At 39.4% G+C, this 15,415-nt stretch overlaps 1 protein-coding gene across 1 annotated transcript in view; it reads right to left on the bottom strand.

Moving 5' to 3' along the window:
- The window catches only part of MDFIC2 (MyoD family inhibitor domain containing 2), a 42,986-nt gene extending 28,209 nt beyond the window's left edge, over window positions 1-14,777 (bottom strand). The window contains exons 1-3 of the mRNA XM_025894680.1: window positions 14,716-14,777; window positions 13,945-14,032; window positions 6,073-6,091 (exon numbers count right to left, since the gene is read on the bottom strand). Of these exons, the coding sequence (XP_025750465.1) occupies window positions 6,073-6,091; window positions 13,945-14,032 (107 nt within the window). The 5' untranslated portion in view covers window positions 14,716-14,777. The remainder of the gene's footprint in view (window positions 1-6,072; window positions 6,092-13,944; window positions 14,033-14,715) is intronic.
- Window positions 14,778-15,415: the final 638 nt, after the last annotated feature.

Here is a 15,415-nt window from a genome sequence, read left to right as displayed (position 1 = left end):
TATTAAAGAGATACTATTAAGACTACTTAAAAGAACTATTTGTAAAAAGTGTCTCCAGTTGGGGGTGGGGGAAAGTTTAAATTGCTTTTTTATTCAGTCTGCACAATTATTTATTGAATGGTTTTGTATATTACAAATTAATATGCATTAGAAGCTGAAAAGATCACATAATAATTCCAGTAGTCATTGAATATGGGAGAGCTTGCACTGTTTAGACAAAGCAAATAGACTCTTTATCCAGCTGTAGTTTGGGTAGTCTTCACCACAGAGAAAATAAGGATTTTGTGATGTACAATATGGACAATGTAGATAAAGAAAAGAGTTGAAAATCACTGCCTGAGTAACTTTAGGGTAACTTTACATACATTTCAAGGCATAATCCTTGTCAGCTCCTGTGTTGTACCTGGATAATGAATGACTAGTCTATCTTTCTAATTTTACCCAAAACCCACATTCCAGTGGAACAGTAATGGAAAAAGGAGGTCACGGTGACCATCCCTGGAGAGAGACCTCTTAAAACTTATGTATAAGGCTGGTAGCCTGTGCTGTCTCAAAAACGTTTATATTCTGGAGGGAAAGCTTAGTTTTAAAACCAATTCTATGGCTCCAATTCAGAGCTCATAAAATCAACTGAAAGATTTTGGACAGGCTGGTATTGCACAAATACAGGCCAGAAAAGTAGGTGTTGGCACAAATATTAGAATATGAAGCTGAGAATCAGGGAATGCCAATTCCCTGATTGTAACAATTTCTAACAATTCAGTACTGGCTTTTTTATTAAGGGCTCCTTTCTCTCAGTAAAAGCAATGTCCGTCCTTTGTGGTTTTTACATCATCTACAGCTATTAATTTTGGGTGCTAAAGTTATTTCTGTTTATTTCTTGGAAATATGCAGAGCTCATCTTTATTAAGAAGTGCTGGGCACTGGCAATTGCAGTCAAGGTTCTCAGATATTTAGTATATCTAAGAATTACCTATACCTAAAGTAATCACACTTCTAAGTAATTGCTTCACCTCCACTCCTATTAATCATCTTCATGGAGCAAATAGTGTTAGTGCTTAATGGCTGAAAAGTATTTGAGACCTCAAAAGAAAACTGAAAATTTGTCAGTTGTTTTTTACCAGATAAGGGAAAATACAGTGCCTGAGCAGAGCTGGATGTTGTGAATCATTTGACCTCACAACTGTTTTTCCTGAGTACAGTCTGGGAATGCATTCTTGGAAGAATTCAGCTTTGATCCAAGAAGAAATGTCTCTTTCCATTAGTTTTTATTTCCTCTTCTTGCTGCAGACAAACCTGAATATTACAAAGGGCAAACCCATGAAACTTTCTCCAACTTTCCCTCAGGGGGGTAAAACAGGCTTTTTCATCTTCAAGTGACAGTCTTTCAGTTGTGCAAAAAATGCCTTTCATTTCAGTAAAAGCCACCACATGGGAAGCTCTAGGCTGACCTACTGTGGCAGAAGAGAAGGTGAGGATGTATTTGACTGTATCTTACTGAGGTAAACTCACATACAGATAGATTTAGACATCACTGAATATAAATACAATCTCTATGAGCGGAAAGAGCTGTTTTTCTGTTGATGGAAGCACACTATGACTAACACTTTTTTTTTTTTTTGCCATTCTCTCTGGATCTAACAAGGTTTTCTATATTATGCAACAAACCATAATGGTCAGCTGCTCAAAGTGCATCTCCTTGGCCACCAAGTCACTGTGTTTTTGACACAGCACAGCACTTGTGCAGTTTTTGTAGCACAGTTGACCCAAGCAGCTACAGCTCAGCATAAAGTTTTAGAGCAGAGCCAAATGCAGCCTAACAGGCAGGTTTGGAAGAGATCTCCTGCCAGAACTCAAGCCTTGTGCTGCCAGTTTGCTTGTAACTTACTGGTATGGTCCACACAGTGCTCTTGAGATTAATGAATATATAATCCCATATCCCATTACCACACAGTGTTTGAAACATTTCCCATTAACAAAATACAGAACATGCAGGTGAAAATATCAATGCATCTCATTAGAGGAGGAAAAATGGAAAATATGTATTATATTAAAGCCAAGTTTTGGGCTCTTGGGAAAAGTTTGGGGGGGAGGAATGTATTTCTTCAGGTGGTCTCAAGTGGAAGGAAGGATCCAGTTTCTTGGCTACACCAGCAATTAGAAACAGGGCAACACTATAGCCAAGATGTGGCCTCTAATTCTTCATCTTCCTATTCTGTCAGAAGCAGGTTCAGCAACAGGCCCAAGAATAAGCCTAAGAACTTCAGGCAATCCTGGTGACTTTGCTCTTGAAATCCTGGTCTAAAGAATCATATCTGATGTTTGCTTTAGGCCAGCATTTGCATAGGTTGTTTCAGGTTGCACAGCAACCTGTAGAGTCCTGTGCTCGGATTTTCTTCAGCAATAAAAAACCCCCTTGAGTGTAACAGAGATGAAGGTGGAGCTAAAGTATAGGGGGATTGAACCCTTGGGAAAAAATAATACAGGAAAACTGTATGTGATGAAATCATACATTGCAGACCTGTGACCTGAAAATCAAACAGACCAAACCACTCAAATCTTTGAGTGACAAAACCTTTTTCTACCACTTTATAGGAAAGCTGGGGACTGAAGTCAGCACTGCAAAGTACTGTTAGGGGGAACAGAAGAGGAACATTGATATTATTAATTTCAGTGAGCAGCTTATGTTCTCTAGGTCTTGATGGCTGGACCAGCTGTTGAGCCAGCTATGCCTGGGCAGATGTTCAATTTGTGTCCTGGGTCTGGGAGGGACCTTTGTAGTTGCTGAACTCTGCCTGAAAGAGGAGGGACCAAATAAAGGGACCAAAGTCCTTTTATTCTTGTAAGTTGGATGGAGAAACCTGGTGTAATGAAAGGTGTCCCTGCCCACGGCAGGGAGTTGGAACAAGATGATCTTTTTAAGGTCCCTTCCATCCCAAAGTAATCTATGATTCTAAGTAGATAAACAGCTCTCACCTACTCATTCCTTCCTGATGCTGAAATAATCAAACCCATAATTCAGTGGGAGTATTTTAAGGGAAGCAACTCTACTTGGTGTAGGCTTAGAGAACTGACTGCCCCATTTCTTAGATAAACACAAGCACATAGTAAATCCTAACAGGTTTCCTACCATGCTTTAAGGTACTTTAGGCGAAACCTGGTGCATCAGTTTTTACCTGGGGTCTTCCTACCTCGCTGTTAATGTAGTGTTTCTTTAGGGGGAGAAAAAGCCAGCCAAAGAAATCACAAGCTTGGAGCAGGAGGTCTGTTGGTTTTCTGCTCACATAAATTGCCTGCTAAACACACGTGGCCCTTAAAAGGCTGTGTTGGGGGGGATAATTCCCCTGGCAGTGCAGACCACATGTTCCTGCTGGTCCATGCACTCCGTGCAGCTGTACAACATATCACATAACGCGGTCAACTGCAGGCACGCTGCCCTGCCATTCCAGGGGGGGCCCAAAACTGCAAATAGAACGGGCAAAGAAACTCCTGGAGACATAGCACTAGCTGGGGGAGCAGGAATGCTTGAGCCAACTGCCCAAGGCTTGTAGTCAAGGTCACTTGTCAGGGGACCAGGCCTGGCCCAGGGTGCTCAACTTGTCCCAGGCTCTTGCCATGGTTGCATGTCCTGGTCTTGCTGACATTGCACTGAAAAACCTCTTTATGGGCAGAAGGGGCACACAGTGTTGTGTAGCTAAGATTTTGTTGTCAGTCTAGTTAATGTTTCATCAGTCCAAATTCTCTAATTGAGAAAAGCCTTTACTACATAGTCAAATTGTTGTACCAACCTTTTCAGTACCTGCACCCTGAAAGGGTGTTGTGCCCACCCTTTCCACGTGTGACATCCCATCCCACGTGGTGTCCTGAAGCTCCTGCTGTGTTTCCACCTTGGCCATCTTCTTACCTTGTCTCCAGCTAGCCCAGGGGCTAATGCCTACCCAAGGGGCTCCAAAACAAACAAGGGCACTAAGGAGCCAACAGGGATACCTGGCTGTGGGAGATGTGACCTTGCTAACACACCTGCAAGATTCTTCAGGCTATGGAGCAGGAGGGAAGGGAGAAGCCATGTCTGGCAGGCAGGATGGGAGCCAAGGGAAGGGTAGGTTAGATGTGGCCCAAAGGGCACTACTAGACATGTGCACCGTATATTTTCCCAAAGCTGATGGGGATACATCATTACAGTTCAATCATCCATTCTCAGTTATCAGATAAGTTTTTTGTTTTTTGAAAATGTTCAGAGATTTTAAAAAAAAAAAACCAAAACACCAACTTGGGAAAACTATGGCGTTTTACATATAAATCTGTTTTATTTTGTGTGAAATTTAACTGAAATGATCTTAATGATTTATGTAAAGTGAAATATTGGGTTTTCCTTTTTCTTTCTCTTCTAGGCCTGGTCTCACACAGGCATATTAATGATTATTTGTCAAAGTCACACTGTTTGCTTACAAGGTACGAAGGCTTTTTAGACACTATAATGACAGCTTTTGATTCACTTGATAATATTTAGAATAAGCCATAAAAGCCAATCTCTGAACGAACAGACCGCTTTTATTGGCTTTTAGTGCTATTACTGCTATCATAAGTGGTAAATTGGCCTAATGCAAGTAATACTGCTGTGTCATACTGTAAAAACCACTGCTTAGTTTTATATTTTATTTATTTTTTTATGAAAAAAATTTAAGGCACGGGGACTCTACTATCCTTCTACAACTCTTGGTGATTCCCTCCAAATCAGAGCTGGTGAAGCTTCCACTGCTGTTTGGAATTTCTTTGCTCGGTGATTACCACCTCTAATGGAACAGGACTGATCATAAAGTCAGGAACCAAGAGTGTGAGTGAAGTGATTACCTTGCTGAAGCTAGTAGGCTGTTTATTTATTTAAATCATAAATTAACTAGAAAAAAAATCATTGCTTAGCTGGAAGCTGAATTGGATATATTTCAAATCCTTTATGCTACATTTTTATATGGCTTGTTTTATAATAGCAATAGTATTTTTTTAAATAGTAAGCACTTAAAATATCTGCTGACAATAAATTTGGTCACTACGTCATCCAGCCAGAATGACTACCAGGTGCCATAATTGCTTTTTCCTATGATTCTTTTGGCTTTCTTCCCCTGCTTCTCACCATGTCTTCTATTGTTTTGCCTACTCTTGGAACAGAAGCATGGATTTCAGAGACTTAAAATTCCAATAACATACAATTTTTTCTTTTAATCAGGAAAAAAGGAGTTTATAATAGAATTTTATGTTTTTCTTAGTTTTTATAAATAAGGGAAATAGTTGAGAAAATGACACTGAAGATATTTGAATTGACTTTTGAGTTTCTGTTCTTTTATCTTCCTCTTTCTTTCCCTTTGCCCATGTACTATCAAAGTAGACACTTTTCAGCAGTTCTTGTTTGGAAAGGAAAAGTGTAGTGTGTTTTAAACTTAGTTAAAACTTGAACACTCTAAAGTCAAATATAACTTTATCATGATATACTCTGTGACCATTAAAAAATTAGTCTAATGATAGAGAAAAGTCTATCCCAGTAATAATCACTAATTTAACTTGAACACATGCTTGAAATAATTATTCACATTCAATGTGCTATTAGAACAGGAAGAATCATATTCCAACTTTAATTTTGGCATCTAAGTATTTGTGGATACATGATAGTGTTTTGGCACTTGTGTTAGTTGCCCTGGGTGAGTAACAAAACAACTTGATGTTAAAAGTGCTTAACTTCTTTTTAAGACAACTATCCTGACAAGGATCACACAGAAAAAAAATCTTCCCTAATTCTGATATCTGAGTTTTCTTCAGTTGAAAGATACTGATTTGATCTGTATTTTACTCTGAAGAACTCAAGTGGTCTTATTGACCCAAAATCTACACTCCTTTTAAATTCCAGGTGTCACGACATAAGCCAAATAATGTTCCCATCTGCATCTCTGCTGCAGTAGCATCTTCTTTCTTTTGAAACTGTTTGTAGACATATTTCAGCAAGGAGAACATAATCTGTCAGTAATCAGTTCTTTGATGCCTCAACACTATTGTGGCAATGTTTGTTTTTCTGTAGAGCACAGCAGTGAGAGGTGCATCTCTTCCTCTATCTCTGGAGTCTGCTGACATATTCAGGCACAAGTTTTTCTTCCTGTGCATGTTTCTGTGCTGTGTATATTCATTTACGTGTGAGAGAAGAAAACATTATCATGTTTAACTGCTGCAATCATAAGCACATTAAGTAGACAGATAATAAACAATCCATCTGAATTTATGATTAAGTTAATTGTGTCTGTGTTTTTCTAACGTGTTTATTCAGATTAAAGACTGAAATTAGAATGAGACTATATAATCAAGAGACCCTAAGAGACTGTTTGACTCCTACAAAATAAAAATTAATTTAGTTTAGGAGGATAACAAAGATCACTGTAGCACTTAAATATCACTTAGGTGGTAAAGAGGCCTTGTGCAATTCTCTTTGAAGAGATGAATCTCAGTAGTAGTAAGAGTTATTCAGGAACTCAGCTGACACTGAGGGCTTCACAACCTAATTTTTGTATATCCCCTTCTGCCCGGCAGGCACCAGACTCACAGATTCAATTTCTGTACAGTACATGCAGAGGATCAGGTAACTGGGAGCACCAAGCTGATGGGAGAGGTGAGGAAACAAGGAATTAAAGTAGGAGAAACACTGGAAGGAATAGGGAGAAGGACCAGTCAAATTTACTTAGGGCTGCTCCACCTGCATTGGGCTCCTTCATCAGTCACTGCTCCTGAGGCTGTGTAGGAGGAGATGCTCTAGTCCCTTCCACCTACCTGAGGGTGGTGAGATCCCTGCTGGTGGACTGGGCACGAACAAGTCTCAAATCCCTCGCTGCCTGTGCTTAGCAGTGTGTTACAATCATAGAATGCATTGGAAGGGACCTTAAAGATCACTCAGTTCATTTGTGTTACTACTCCAGATGAGAAGGAATACAAATAATAATTAATTTTTGAGCTTTCAGGAAAAAAAGTTGACCAAAGAAAGCAACACTGGGCTTCACTTTTACCTTGAAGAGAAACAACCCACTCTTGTGAGTGTGGTACATGTATTGAATCTAAGGCCAACAACAATCCTGACAGAGAGCAGTCACACAAACAGATGCTACAAATTATGAAGCTTCTAAAATATTTAGTGCTTTTATTCTGTATTTTCTTTATCAGGTTACTAAATTCTGTTTAGTACAGGCATCTTTCTGGCTTGTAGTGCCTTAGATCTAGGAGACCAGTTTGGCATTTGACCCTTCCCTCTATGGCTTGAAGCGGTAAAATGAGACATGGTTTCATTCCTCCTGCTGCAATGATGCTCTAAGATGATTAGAGGGATCTGTCTTAAACATACTGGGACAGATCAAATCTTTTGCAAGCCAGTGCAGCTCTGTTGCTTTACTGGAATTACTCATTGCTTTGACACTGACCCTTAGGCTAAGATTTTCCATGCACCAATTTGCCATCTTAAATAGGAAGTGCTATTGAGGCCCTTGGATATGTGGATTCTGCTTTAACATCTATATTGCCGAGAAACTCAACAACTAGGGAGTGTCTGTATGGTTATTTTATGTTTTGCTCTACTTATACCACTGAGAGCAAAATTCTGAATATTTTGCCCAAGTACAGCAAAGAATAGAATTGGTCTGGAAAACTTCCAGGAGTGAATGAAACAATATCTTAAGGTCTTCCCCAGAATTGGCAGTTGAATGAAATAGAATTTTCCTTTGTTGAACAAATTTACTTAAGGCCATCAAACCTAAATAAACCTTCACTTATATTTTTGCAATCAATATCCAGTATAGGAGTGTGACTTTAAACTTAACCCTATGAGCCAGAGAAGTATCTCTATCTTACTGTACATCCAAAGTCTTACATCTCCAAGGATCTACCAGCTCAAAGATCAAGGACCCCTCAGTTTATAACACTGTAATTAGAAGTGGTGATTTGGGACCATTGCGGATTTCATATACTCCCTTGCCATTGGAAGAGTCTTTAAATCTGCTGGTTTACAACTTAAAGCAAGAGTTGTCTTCATTAATTCATTTGGTCATAGTCCTGAAGCTGACAAGGCATCTTCCAGGAATTTGAGCCCCCTGGGATCCTTGTCATCAGTTTTTAAATGTGCTTTTTCTTCTGTATGTGTGTGGTGTTCTTATCTGGAAACAGTCTGCTTGGATTACAGCATTCATCTTAGAAGCATTTGGCATTTTCTGTTACATGAAACTGAGAAGTCTTTCTTTGCTATCAGTCTCCTATAAAGCTTTTCAATGCAATGACTTAATTCAGGCTGAAAGAAGAGAGTGAAAAAAGCTTCTGGACCCAAGTCAGCAAGATTCAGGAAACAAGTGTCCAAGCGTGTATGTAAAATTGCATTCACTGACTTCTGAGACTTTAAAAAAGAAATTCTAAAAATGTCATTTAGCTCCCTAAACACAGGGATGAAAGTCAGATCAAAACACTCTACTGTGAATAGTCTCAGCCTTGAGAGGTACAAGCCTTGTACTTTTATTCCAGCCCCCACAAACCAGGTATAAAACTGGAAGGTGGTGAAAGAATTAGGAAAATCCCTGAGTGTCTCCAGGACAACTTTCCTTCTGCAAAACCAGTCTCATGGTGTTATGTCATCCTTCCTGCTTTATCACTGCTTGTAAAAGTCTCTCAAAGCCCCTGGGTAACAAAGAGAGGTGTGTTCCAGGGAAAAGGCATTTTTGAGTGCTGCCATGTAGAAAGCTTTTGCTCTTACCCCCAGGAATACAACCCCAGGGCCAGGCTGTGGGATGTTTAGGTGTGGTACAATCAGGAATAGTCTGCTGGGATGTACTACTCTTAGAAATGTGGCCCAATCTCACCCAATGGGATTAATATTGGAATAAAGTGTTATTTGAATAATGTCACTACAGGCAGGTCTATGATATGAGTAAATCTCCCTTTTCATATGAAATGTAGTCCTTTTAAGGGGTGAAATATAATCCTGAACAGAGACTCTATTTACCACTTAAGCCCTATTTTATGGTTTAAGTGTTGACCTTGCACTGACCCTCAGCACAGGGCTGAATTTCACCCCATAGCAAAAATCCGCTGGCTAGAGCGGTGGATTAGAGAAATTGGGGCTAGACATTTTACTATTTGCAAGACAATGAATACAGGCTTATTTTAGACAAAAATGTTTCTGATTTATGAGAATTTTAGTGCAGAAAGGGGCTATTTTGGAGAAAGTCTTGAGATTAGAATTTCAGTTATATTTTTGGCAGGAGAGCAAGGAAGCCATTTCATTAACTTTTCACTGGAAGTTATATATGGAGGGCATTTGTGTACACAGCTGGGCAGCATAAAACAGGAGGGCTTTGTGTGAAAATATCCTGAAATGAAATTTCATTTCTGTATGAGTTGGATCTGCGTTCCTGGGCTGCCGTGGCCAGTTTTGGATGAAACCATGGGAGGGCAGTGTGAGGCCCTCACACATTTTCCCTTGCGTTTGCAATGGACGTAGAAATAGTGAACAGACCACTGCGGTCTCTGTGCAAAATCAGTGTCACCTTTTATAGCTTTATGTCAGTAGATAAGCTCCTGCCTGCTCCCACGTATCCATATGGCTGTAATCATCAAGTGATACCAAGAGATTTGTTTGTAAAGAACTCCAAAAGCCACATGCTGAGGCTGGTGTGAATTTAGCTCTGCTTTGACCTCCCTCCTTTTCCACCAGATGGCTGCTAATCTGGCACTAAATCACTGCCATGGTGGAAAGAGCCCCTGGTCCACGTGGAAGAGGCTGTGGCTGTGCTGGGCAAAGTGGGACCATCCCTGAGTCAGCCCTTGGGAGTATTGCTCGTTCTTGACCCCACTAAAGGGCATATCTTGTGTAGCTTCCAGATTTTACAGGGCCCTCTAGTAACTGTGCTTGATTAAGAGCCCATGCTCTTGCTTGGGGTGTGATGATCTTCTTGTTGCATATCTCATCACAGAATCATGGAGTGGTTTGAGTTGAAAGGGTCCTTTAAGGTCATCTTGTTCCAACTCCCTGTCCATGGGCAGGGACACCTTCTACTATTCCAGGCTGCTCCAAGCCCTGTCCAACCTGGGCTTGGACACTTCCAGGATGGGGCAGCCACAGCTTCTCTAGGTAACTTGTTCCAGGGCCTCACCATCCTCATAGGGAAGAATTTCTTTTTAGTATCTCATCTAAATCTCTCCTCTTTTAGTTTAAAACTCTTCCCAGTTTTCCTGTGACCATCTGCCTGTGTAGTCTTGTAGGGACTTGAAGCATGGAAGACAGAAGCCCCTGCAGAGGACACTTCTCTAATATTACCTTCAAGTTACATTGGTCGTTCTTTTCTTATCCATGCATATTCATATTCTATACACTGTCATTTCTGTTATTTTGTTGCTTTTCAGAGCAAAATGCAAATAAGTAGGACTAACACATGCACTGAGGATTCCTGCTCTAGTTTCTCGTGGCAGATAACTTTGCAACTGCTTCTTTGCAAATGAACTCGCGTTCCCTTCTGCCCAGAGGTTTTACAGGTACTGGTGTGGGAAACTCTATATCTCTGTCCAAAACTGTCTCCCATCTCCAGCAATAAGCTCTCCCTCATGGGAGGAAGCAAGAAGACATAACTACCTCCACTCCTACACAAAATAGGAGTCGTTGTCTGCTTTTGCTCCTGTGTCCCAGGCTTTCCTTGGGTTGGTTCTCATCAGTCAGTGCTAAGGTCAGACAAGCAGAACTGCCTTTTCTCAGTGCTCATTCATACTGATTCTGGTGGATTCACATGTGATGATCTGATGCATAACCTCAAAATGCAGGGTTTCTCATCTTTAGAAATAACAGTCTGAAGAATATTCCATACTATCAGAAAACACTGCTGGTGTATATATATATATATACATATATATATATATATATATATATATTCTTTACCCTGAGACATCTTGGTATAGAACTGTGATCATTTCACTGTCCTTGTTCTCACTTTCAAGCCAGGGAGTCTCTCATGTTATCTACATGTAGACTTAAGTGCTAAGTGCCTCAAGAGGTACAGAGATGTTTTAGGACTTCCTTAAACTCTAAGCAAACATAGAGCACGCTTTTACCAGTCTGCTCCCCCATGTACATTTTGATTATTATTTGATTCTGTGATCTGCTAGGTCCTGTAGACTATCCTTCACAAAAAAAAAAGGCTTGTAGGACAAGCAAGAAACAACAGGAGAAGGCAAATATGACATTATCCTCTTAAAAAAATACAAACTGGAGCCATGATTATGTACATGTTTCTCTCCAAGACTGTGTAGACTTGTGCAACATTATTTTTTCCCCTGTATCATCTTTAACTCTCATCCGTACAATCCTATATTGCCAAACTACTGTTTTTCTGCACTTTTCACTAGTTTGGTTTCTCTTTTCCTTTGGGGAAGAACTTTTCCCTCAGAATGAGGTTTTGATTTCTGCTTTTAGATGCTTCAAGACAGAAGCAACCTATCTTCATCCAAGAAAAAGGAGATGATAAATAACTGGCAACCAGATTAAAATCCCACCCCACCTTGATTAAGCAGTTTATGATGTTGAAAAACAACCAAAAAAAGTGATAAGTACCTTATTTTGGTGTTGACCCACTGTACTACCAGTCCATAAGCTTTTACTTTGCAAAGCATTAGGAAAAAATAAAGTCTAGGAAAGACACTAAAGCCACAGCCTAGTCTATATCTTTTTGTTTATTTCTGATACTATGTGGTTCATGATTGTTTCTTTTAGAAGGAACAAATAATCAATACAAAGCCATGAATAAAAATAACTTTTCTTTAACACTGGATGCTAAAAGAACATATAGTCTTCTTACTGTGCCTGATGGAAACAGTACAAGTCTGTTCTCCACAATTCGTTGTTTATTGGAATGCCTGAAATCTATACATGAGGTATTTTTAAAACATTTAAACATAGAAGTTAAGCTTCTGCTCCAGACAATTTGTTTCACCATATTCTAAAAACCCGGTGCATACCACAGAAGTGCTTAAAGCAAAGAAACAACAACAAATTTTTTTAAAAGTAAACTTCAATATTAGATAAAATAATCTCCATATTCTCAAGGAAAATTTGCTTTCCTCACGAAACAAGTTCTGTTATTTCCTGACTCAGCTGCTGTACAAGACCCTCAAGGCTCCAATTCTCTCTGTGGCACTATTGAAAGATGTACCAATAGTCAACACTTGGCTCTTTCTGAAAGATTATAGCTCTTCCAAGTACAGAACAATCAAAGGTTAGTAATGATCTAGAAACTTTGGATGGTGTCTCTCCTTAGGAAATGGAGAAATAAACCATTGTGAATTAGTGTCACTCAGTGAAATGAACTCAGGAATGTGCAGGGATGGCACCTGACTCCTGGAGCAGGTCTGGAGCAGAGGATAAATAACAATATGGGACTGTGAGAGCCCCTGCTCATAGACGTGGACCAGTCACAGTCCTCTGTACCTTTTTTCCCCTTTGTAAACTGCAAATATCTTGTGTTCTAATCTCCTGTGATGGAATAAACACTCAATTCAGTTACATGTTTGCTGTTTGCAGGGTAAAGTCCAATGCTATCTTGTAGGCTTAGACCCCGACCTCACTCAGCTGTCTCTCTCTCTCTGATGCTCAAACTACAAAGCTTCTGCTTGCAGAGTTTTTATTGAAGTTATCTGACCCCTTGCAAGCAGAGGATTTTGAGTGTCCAGCCAAGCAAAACTTCATCTTGGTCTATCAGGTCTGCTTCATTTCTGCAGAAACGCTGCATAAACAAGGAAAGCTGCAAGGCAGGGACATTATTTCAGGCCTACTGTATTGCAAACTCCCTTGTAGCTAAAATATCTAATGTACAATTAACTGCATGAGCTTAAAATAGTGATGCACGTTTCACAGATGACATAACAGTGGCTAAAAATGAGCCTTTTCTCCAATATCCCCACAGTTAATGTTTCAAAATATGAGGTCACTTGTTGAGTCTTTCCAAAATACTTTTGTTAGGATTAGCATATAACTGTTCTAATTAAAAACCATAATTTGCACCACACTATGAATATTTAATTCCTATCTTGGGCACCTTGAGAGTGTCTGCTTTGAAATTCTATTTAATTAGAATGCTACTTGTCTGTATAACATATAATAAAGTGATTCTTCTATGACCAACAAACATAGATAAACACATAATAAACCATATCCTAACTTGGAAAATCTATTTTTTCACCAAGAAAATATCCTAAGAAACTTCCCTCTTCATGTGTACAGGAATATGCAATATGAAAATCTTCACAATTTCATGACTTTTCCTTCTGAAGTAGTTTAACAAACAAAATGTAGCACTTGAAATACTAGTATTTGTTGCAAATGAGTTACTCAACTCCTGTTATTTTTCAGCCTTTAAAACTGGAAAGGTCCCCATACTTGTCTTTCATGACTTCTCCACTTTTGAGACTCTATATTTCTATACATACAAACCGCTGACAACTGATGCTACTTTATTCTCAGATAACACACTGCCAAATCCAAAGATTCAGACTTAACCTTTACTTGTATTTGAGAAAATCAAATTAATATTAATCTAATTCAGTAACAATTTAAGTGACTGAAAACTTTTCATCAGAATTAAGATGATGATCCATACTTCTTACTGGCTTACAGTTCAGGTCAAATAAAATTTTCCCAGGAATGTGAGGATATTAGTAAAATGAGCTTTCAGGTTACTTTAAAATTTGGTAATTTAGGCCTTTCTGCAGCGTAAAAAATTGTATGTGCACGTTGCGTAGAAGTCAAGTGATGGAATTCGTATGGTAGAAATTTCTGGTCATATTTAAGCCTATAGGGTATTTTTTTGCATTTTTCTTTCAAAAAATAAATTAATAAATGCGAAATATCTCTGAACACAAACCAGTAACTAATAACTCAGTGAAACTTACCTTTCTTCAGCCAAGAAATATTTTGCTTCTCATGTTCAAAACTTTCTGCTGGTTTGATTTTTACCTTGTCTGTCTTGTCTTCTGACATCTGTGGGGGAGAAAAGAATTTTGGGGTGTCAAGTTCTCTTAACAAAAGTTTGACAGAGAAAGACATTCTCTGTTTATGTTTCTGCCATAATAAATTGTGCTTGCTCACACAGACACTTTTTTTCCTGCAGATTATCAATACTTTATAATATCTGAACCATTAAATTTATGTTCTGTTCCTAAATGCTTTATCAATATTACATAGTTGCTGTTTGTACAGTGATGCTTTTGTAATATAACTATAAATTACATTGTGAAATAAATTATAAGCTCATAGCATGGTGGTAATAGATAAACATGTAACACAGAATAGATACAGTCTGGCTAAAAAGGAGGCACCCAGGCTGCCTGTTTGTTCTGGTTCAAAGTTGCTGTAAAGCCTGCTGTCAGAGAGGTATATCTATACAAATAATAATAATAATAAATACTTATAAAGGCAACTTGAACAAAGTGTATCCAAAAAAAAAAAATCTTCACTGCACTTGTAGCAATTTATTTGCTGTAACACGAACGATCACAAACAGTCACGGTACCTGAGGGCATTGTGTGCACAGGAGCTCTCAGCCCAGGCACTGTGGTTTACTTCCACTGCCCGCTAGGAATAAGATTAGGCTGCCCAGGCTTCTCCTGACTGCTTCATATTTTCACTGAATCCAGTTAGGTAAAGCATTTCTCTATTTTTACCTGTATCTTCCGAGCGGGGGGAGCAGCAGGGCTCAGTCACAGGAGCAGCGCTTGCGGCCGAATCCCTCCTTGTGTGTGGATGTCCAGCATTCCCATACACCGACAAACCGAAAGGATGAGCAGTGCAACTCCCTGCCTGCCTGCTGTGTGGTGCCAGATTTGTCTTGCTGCCAGAATCAGTCAACTTATTGCTGAGGGTTTGTTTCTGTTTGTTTGGGTTTTTTTCCCCCCCTCCTTGCTTTTTGTTTGCATGCACTTATAGAGCTGGGTAGGGTAGGGTAGGGAAGGAGGGGGCTAATCAGCACCCCAGCACTAGTGGAGTGATAATAAAATATCAAAAGCTTTTCAAAAAGGAAAAATTGGTTTGGAAATGTTATTACTGCAGTTCATAACCCAGTGAATCTGCAAGAGGAGGAGGAAAATAGAAAGGGAACCAGGAAATTAATAGCGACAAATCAGATAAACGTGTCAGTTTTTTTGGCTAAATATAAGTTAAGATACCGAAGGATGTAGAAATCAGACACTAAAAGTCTATTTACAGCTGTCACTTTGGCAAAGAAATGGTCTAAGCTGGTGGGGAGCTGGGCGCTGTGACCCTCCCCAGCTCAGGAGGGTGAAATCCATCCTTATCCCAGTGGGAAGGTCAGCCCTCACATCCACTGCCACAGGGCTGAGTAGCCCCTGTGGGAACAGCACAAGG

The sequence above is a fragment of the Manacus vitellinus genome, unplaced genomic scaffold, assembly GCF_001715985.3.
Source record: "Manacus vitellinus isolate BGI_N305 unplaced genomic scaffold, ASM171598v3 scaffold_14_pilon, whole genome shotgun sequence".
Taxonomy (NCBI): domain Eukaryota; kingdom Metazoa; phylum Chordata; class Aves; order Passeriformes; family Pipridae; genus Manacus; species Manacus vitellinus.
This window is presented reverse-complemented; position numbering and strand designations above follow the sequence as displayed.